Below are 6,846 nucleotides of genomic sequence, written 5' to 3' on the forward strand. Positions count from 1 at the left end.
ATCCAGGAACATTATTGTTAATTACTTTGTACATAAAGACAGCCTTGTTTAGCGTCAACTGATCTTTCAAGGGAAGGAAATTAAGGAGCTTTAATTTATCATCTGTTGGCTTATTTGACTCATGCAGAATTAGTTTTGCAGCACGGCGATGAAGAGAATTGAGTCGTTTGAGATGAACATCACTGCAGTTATCCCAAAGTGTTGAAGCAAAGTTGATATGGGGCATTATGTGAGCGTAATAAAACAACTTGAGTGCTTCCACATCGGCATAATGTCTTAATTTAGACAATAAGTACAAATTTTTTCAGAGAGAGAGAGAGAGAGAGAGAGAGAGAGAGAGAGAGAGAGAGAGAGAGAGAAAGAGAAAAAAGAGAGACAGAGACAGAGAGAGACAAAGAGAGACAAAGAGGGAGAGAGAGAAAGAGACAGAGACAGAGACAGAATGCAGACAGACAGACCGACAGACAGACAGACAGACAGACAGACAGACAGACAGACACATAGACAGACAAACAGACAGAGAGAGTGACGGATGGAGGCGGAAACAGATACAGAGGAGAGTTGAAACGTTGTCATTACGACATTGTTGCATCACAACAATGATTTTTATTCTGCATACACAGCAGCTAGGCTGCGCGTGTAAAAGGCTAAACGATTTTAGGATGGTTTACACCGTGGTTTGACACGGGGAAAAAGGTGTCTCCATTGTTTAAAGGGACACTCACCGTGCAGACGCCACTCTAAAAACGTTGAGTTGTACACTTCTCAAGCTAGTGGTCAGACATAGGATGTGGGCCAAGTGGATTCTTCGAAGTAGAGTTACTTGCACTGAAAAGTTGGACACACAGTTTTGGTTTCAATTTGCCAACTATGAACACACCGATATAAATAATCAACAAATATATCAAAATAAACTGACCTATTCTTACTGCGTGTGTTTTGAAACAACCAAAGGCACAATCACAACCAGCAGCAGCAGCAGCAACAACAAAAACAAAATCAACAACAACAACAAAAACAACAACAACAACAACAACAAATCAACAAAACAACAACAACAACAACAAAACAACAACAACAACAAAAACAACAACAACAACAAAAGCAGCAGCAAGACTAAATGCTTTCTACCTACAAGTGTGTTTTATGAGAATTCTTTTTTTTATATTTAGTCAAGTTTTGACTAAATATTTTAACATCGAGGGGGAATCGAAACGAGGGTCGTGGTGTATGTGTGTCTGTCTGTCTGTCTGTGCGTGTGTGTGTGTGTGTGTGTGTGTGTGTGTGTGTAGAGCGATTAAGACTAAACTACTGGACCGATCTTTATGAAATTTGACATGAGAGTTCCTGGGTATGAAATCCCCGAACGTTTTTTTCATTTTTTTGATAAATGTCTTTGATGACGTCATATCCGGCTTTTCGTGAAAGTTGAGGCGGCACTGTCACGCCCTCATTTTTCAACCAAATTGGTTGAAATTTTGGTCAAGTAATCTTCGACGAAGCCCGGACTTCGGTATTGCATTTCAGCTTGGTGGCATAAAAATTAATTAATGACTTTGGTCATTAAAAATCTGAAAATTGTAAAATAAAATAAAAATTTATAAAACGATCCAAATTTACGTTTATCTTATTCTCCATCATTTGCTGATTCCAAAAACATATACATATGTTATATTCGGATTAAAAACAAGCTCTGAAAATTAAATATATAAAAATTATTATCAAAATTAAATTGTCGAAATCAATTTAAAAACACTTTCATCTTATTCCTTGTCGGTTCCTGATTCCAAAAACATATAGATATGATATGTTTGGATTAAAAACACGCTCAGAAAGTTAAAACGAAGAGAGGTACAGAAAAGCGTGCTATCCTTCTTAGCGCAACTACTACCCCGCTCTTCTTGTCAATTTCACTGCCTTTGGCTGCCATGAGCGGTGGACTGACGATGCTACGAGTATACGGTCTTGCTGAAAAATGGCAGCTACTTGACTAAATATTGTATTTTCGCCTTACGCGACTTGTTTTTAAATCACGTCAGACACGACACACACTGCTGACTGAAACAAAGGTCGGCATCAGATCTTGAAAATGTCACATGCTCACAATGCACACGACAGGCAAGACCATTTAGAAACTGATGCAAAACAAAAAGAAATTCGAAACAAAGGAAAAAAGACAAGAAAATGTGTGTTTTTTCCAAAAAGAAAAGCGACACTCAATATATCAATACTGTGGAAAACAAAACAAAATTTGAAACAAAAGAAACAAGTCGCGTAAGGCGAAAATACAATATTTAGTCAAGTAGCTGTCGAACTCACAGAATGAAACTGAACGCAATGCCATTTTTCAGCAAGACCGTATACTCGTAGCATCGTCAGTCCACCGCTCATGGCAAAGGCAGTGAAATTGACAAGAAGAGCGGGGTAGTAGTTGCGCTAAGAAGGATAGCACGCTTTTCTGTACCTATCTTTGTTTTAACTTTCTGAGCGTGTTTTTAATCCAAACATATCATATCTATATGTTTTTGGAATCAGGAACCGACAAGGAATAAGATGAAAGTGTTTTTAAATTGATTTCGACAATTTAATTTTGATAATAATTTTTATATATTTAATTTTCAGAGCTTGTTTTTAATCCATACTTATATGTTTTTGGAATCAGAAAATGATGGAAAATAAGATGAACGTAAATTTGAATCGTTTTATAAATTTTTATTTTTTTTTTACAATTTTCAGATTTTTAATGACCAAAGTCATTAATTAATTTTTAAGCCACCAAGCTGAAATGCAATACCGAAGTCCGGGCTTTGTCGAAGATTACTTGACCAAAATTTGAACCAATTTGGTTGAAAAATGAGGGCGTGACAGTGCCGCCTCAACTTTCACGAAAAGCCGGATATGACGTCATCAAAGACATTTATCAAAAAAATGAAAAAAACCTTCGGGGATTTCATACCCAGGAACTCTCATGTCAAATTTCATAAAGATCGGTCCAGTAGTTTAGTCTGAATCGCTCTACACACACACACACACGCACAGACAGACAGACACACATACACACGCCGTGGATCGTGTAACTCTGCATTTGCGCCACCGCAACTTTTTTTCGCTTCACGCCGACGAAGAGGCAAGCTGCGAGGTAGGTCTCTCGAATGATAAATTAAATTGTTAGAATGCTAGGCACTCAGCATGTTCTCAAGTGTTGCATTTCACATACTTATATCCTTAGCTATATTTCTGTATATATTTTTTTATGCTTTGATGGCCCTGGTGATCGTGACGATCTGTTTTTCTTCTCGTTTCCCCATGTTTTGGGCATATTTTCAGTTTCTGCGTCAAATGCAACAAAACGGAGATTACTGGTTATTCTTGGACATGTTCACTGATAACTTTAATGTTTTATGAACCTCCACGTGTAGTTTCTCTGTATATAGTTCCATATATACTTTGCAAGAAGCAGATAAAAAAAAGTGTCAACAACTCTCTGTAATTCGCCACCGCATCAATTCAATGTTAGATGTAACTCGCCACCGCATTTTTTGTTATTCGCCACCGCACTACGCAAATTGTAATTTTCAAACGCATCAACATCGTGGAGGCATTTAAACCTTTATTTTTGTCACAAAACTGACAGCAATTGATAGGAGCATTTTAACTTTAGTGCTGCAAGTTTTAAACTCAGGGGCGTGGCGTGATCTTGCCTATGCAAAGGATTTAAAGGCACCATGAGTTGACAAATCAAACTGTAGTATTTCTTCTTCTTCTTCTTCTTCTTCTTCTTCTTCTTCTTCTTCTTCTTCTTCTTCTTCTTCTTCTTCTTCTGTATGAAAAGTATGCTTATCTGTACTTGAGTGTATAACCCACATGTACTGGAATGTGCTTATATATATAATTATATATATATATATGACCCCCCCAAAAAAAAATCCCTGGGACTATGAGATTCAAGAGGTTTAGGGTATGATGACATCAATAGGAAATATAACAGTGCTTACCGTAAGAGTGAAAAAAATACTATATTTACAAGTGGGAAATGCATCGATGACTGCTAGTGATGATCTGAACAGATTACGCAGCAAAATAAAGACACATCAGAACATGAAGACCAACGGTTTTCACCAATGAGATTTCACTTCTAGGAAGGCACGCTGATGAAAAGTTTGTCCTCATGTTCTCTTATGCATTCATTTACATTCGGAAGATTGACTACACATACAAGAATGTACAAAAACGTTCCGCATTCCGTATCCCGTCAGAAAAGTTATTGTATAAGCATATGTGATTGAAGAGCGCAGCGATTCTTGCCATTCTAGCAATAAACACTCAGTGGCTGAAATCACTAAGTTTGACAATATGGAACCTACCTCTTCCTGTTTGATTTGCGGTCACTTGAGTCTGAAACTGGGCCTGGAACGCTCCTGTTAAAAACATTGTGGGGCCAAATACCACATAACTCTAAAATTCTTAAGCTTCGTTGGTGTTTATGTGTGTGAAATAATTCTAAAATTCAGTCATTCCTATTACCAGTGACATCACAAAAACTCATCAGTTTGACGCTGGAAGAGAAAAGAACGCCTCTGACAGACGTGACGTTTTTCGGGAAAGAAGAATGACGAAGAGTGTGGGAGTGAAACGCCGCCAGGTGCGTCTCAGAAACGTGTTCTACAAAAGCTGAACTATACACTGAACTGAACAACTCCAAATCAATATTTTCAATTGGAAGTGACAGAATCACTGAACTCTTCTTCCTCCGAAAGCGGCGTATGGCTGCCTAAATGGCGGGGTAAAAACGGTCATACACGTAAAAGCCGTGGGAGTTTCAGCCCATGAACGAACAAACAAACTGAACTCTTCAACATATTATGCAATTCATTAGACAGTTGCGGTGGCGAATAACATCCAAGACGTGAAATTGCGGTGGCGAATTACACCAAGCATCGGTGGCGTATAACATGAAGTCTAATTGTTTGTGTTTTCTTTTGCCGCGTGCGTCACCCAAAGACAAAATTGTGCAACAGCATTCATCAAGAATACAAAGGACATGTTTAGCTCACAGGATATCATCACGGGAATGCATCAACTAGTGCTGTTTCGTTGAAGTTACGAAGGAAGGGACAAATCGTGCAATTTCAGCTACAATTCCAGCAGAAATCGGACTTCTGAACTGCCGAAACCTGACATTTCGACTAAAAAAGCACGTACCTTAGACCTTGAGTATATACTTCTTTAAAATGTACTAATGAAGAATCTAGATGATGCCTGAAAGTCCTACACATTTTCGTTTTCTGTGAGAGACCTACCTTGCAGCTTGCCTCTTCGTCGGCGTGAAGCGATAAAAAGTTGCGGTGGCGCAAATGCAGAGTTACACGATCCACGGCGTGATACACCACGACCCTCGTCTCGATTCCCCCTCGATGTTAAAATATTTAGTCAAAACTTGACTAAATATAAAAAGATATGATGTCCATTACATTTTTAACCTGAAATGGAAAAAGTAGATCGAAGCGGAATACTTTACTCACAGTCTCTAAAGCCGAAGTAACGCCTGTAATTATTGAAGAAGAAGCGGTCGCCAAATTTGAGTTTGCGGAACTGTAGAGCCATCATATTGCTGAAAGTCTCTCCCACCAGGCCTCCGTCAAAAGCTGGCTCACACATGGCACCGCTAAATAGGTCAATATCGTCCACGTGACTGAAACGAGATTTTGTCAAATGTGAACGTCAGTTTGGGCCACTCGATTGAACCAATTCAGACATCTCTGTTTGTATATTAGTCACTGTCTGTCTGTATATTTGTCACTGCCTGTGTATACATATAATATTATTATGTCTCTGTCTGTCTGCTGTTCGTATATCTGTTTGTGTGTTGTCCGTCTGTATCTGTCTGTCCATCTCTCTCTTTATCTCTCTGTATCTCTTTGTCTCTGTCTCTCTTTCTGCCTCTCTCTGTCTCTCTGCTTCTCTCTCTCTCTCTCTCTCTCTCTCTCTCTCTCTCTCTCTCGCTCCCCCCTCCAAATTACACGATATGAGCAGTTGTCAGAACAGTAACACTATCAGCACAGACACAGACACACACACACACACACACACACACACACACACACACACACACACACACACACACACACACACACACACACACACACACACTAACACCCCCCTCCCCCTTACGCACACACACTAACATAGAGAAAACACATCACAACACAATACATAATAATATTCACAAAACAAACACCAATAACCATATCTCAAAAAAGTAGTATCTTACTCATAAACGGCAGCAATGCGCGAGCCTCCAGTTCCGAGCGCTGGATCGGCGAATGACGCCACCCGCGATAGTCCCATTCTTTGCCGGAAAGCATTGTAGCTGGGGATCCCGTGGTCACGACCTCGTTGCATATTCAAGGTCAAGAGGTCAAAGCCTCGTTTCAAACCCTCCTGGTTCTCAAAAAGATGGCTTGTAACCTGATAAAGAGTGAAAGGTTAAGCGTTGATAATTACGGTTTTGCAAAATGACGACGATGTCGGTTTATATTGAACATTTCCAGGTAATTCTCAACACACGATTTTCGGTAATTACTCTGTCGGGTTTGCATTTGTCGTGAAAGAATGAGTACCCTTGTTTTTCCTCTGACAAATCACTTCACACGTGCTCCTGCCCACGTGTTTTAGGCACAGCCCTTGCTAGTGATTGGCCCCTCCAATGTTTGTCCGAGTAAAGAGCAAGGGCATTCACTCTATCACAACCTATACAAACCCGACAGAGCTATTTTCGGAATTCGTCTCTTCTGGATTTGCAAAATTACGATGAGAACGGTTTACAGGGAACATTTCGAGTTAATT

At 39.5% G+C, this 6,846-nt stretch overlaps 1 protein-coding gene across 1 annotated transcript in view; it reads right to left on the bottom strand.

The window, feature by feature from the left end:
* Window positions 1-725: 725 nt before the first annotated feature.
* LOC138978347 (chorion peroxidase-like) overlaps window positions 726-6,846 on the bottom strand; it is a gene marked incomplete at its 3' end in the record, with an annotated part of 69,050 nt that continues 62,929 nt past the window's right edge. The window contains 3 exon segments of the mRNA XM_070351065.1: window positions 726-828; window positions 5,523-5,692; window positions 6,272-6,468. Of these exon segments, the coding sequence (XP_070207166.1) occupies window positions 726-828; window positions 5,523-5,692; window positions 6,272-6,468 (470 nt within the window).

This window comes from Littorina saxatilis, linkage group LG10 (assembly GCF_037325665.1).
Source record: "Littorina saxatilis isolate snail1 linkage group LG10, US_GU_Lsax_2.0, whole genome shotgun sequence".
Lineage (NCBI taxonomy): Eukaryota > Metazoa > Mollusca > Gastropoda > Littorinimorpha > Littorinidae > Littorina > Littorina saxatilis.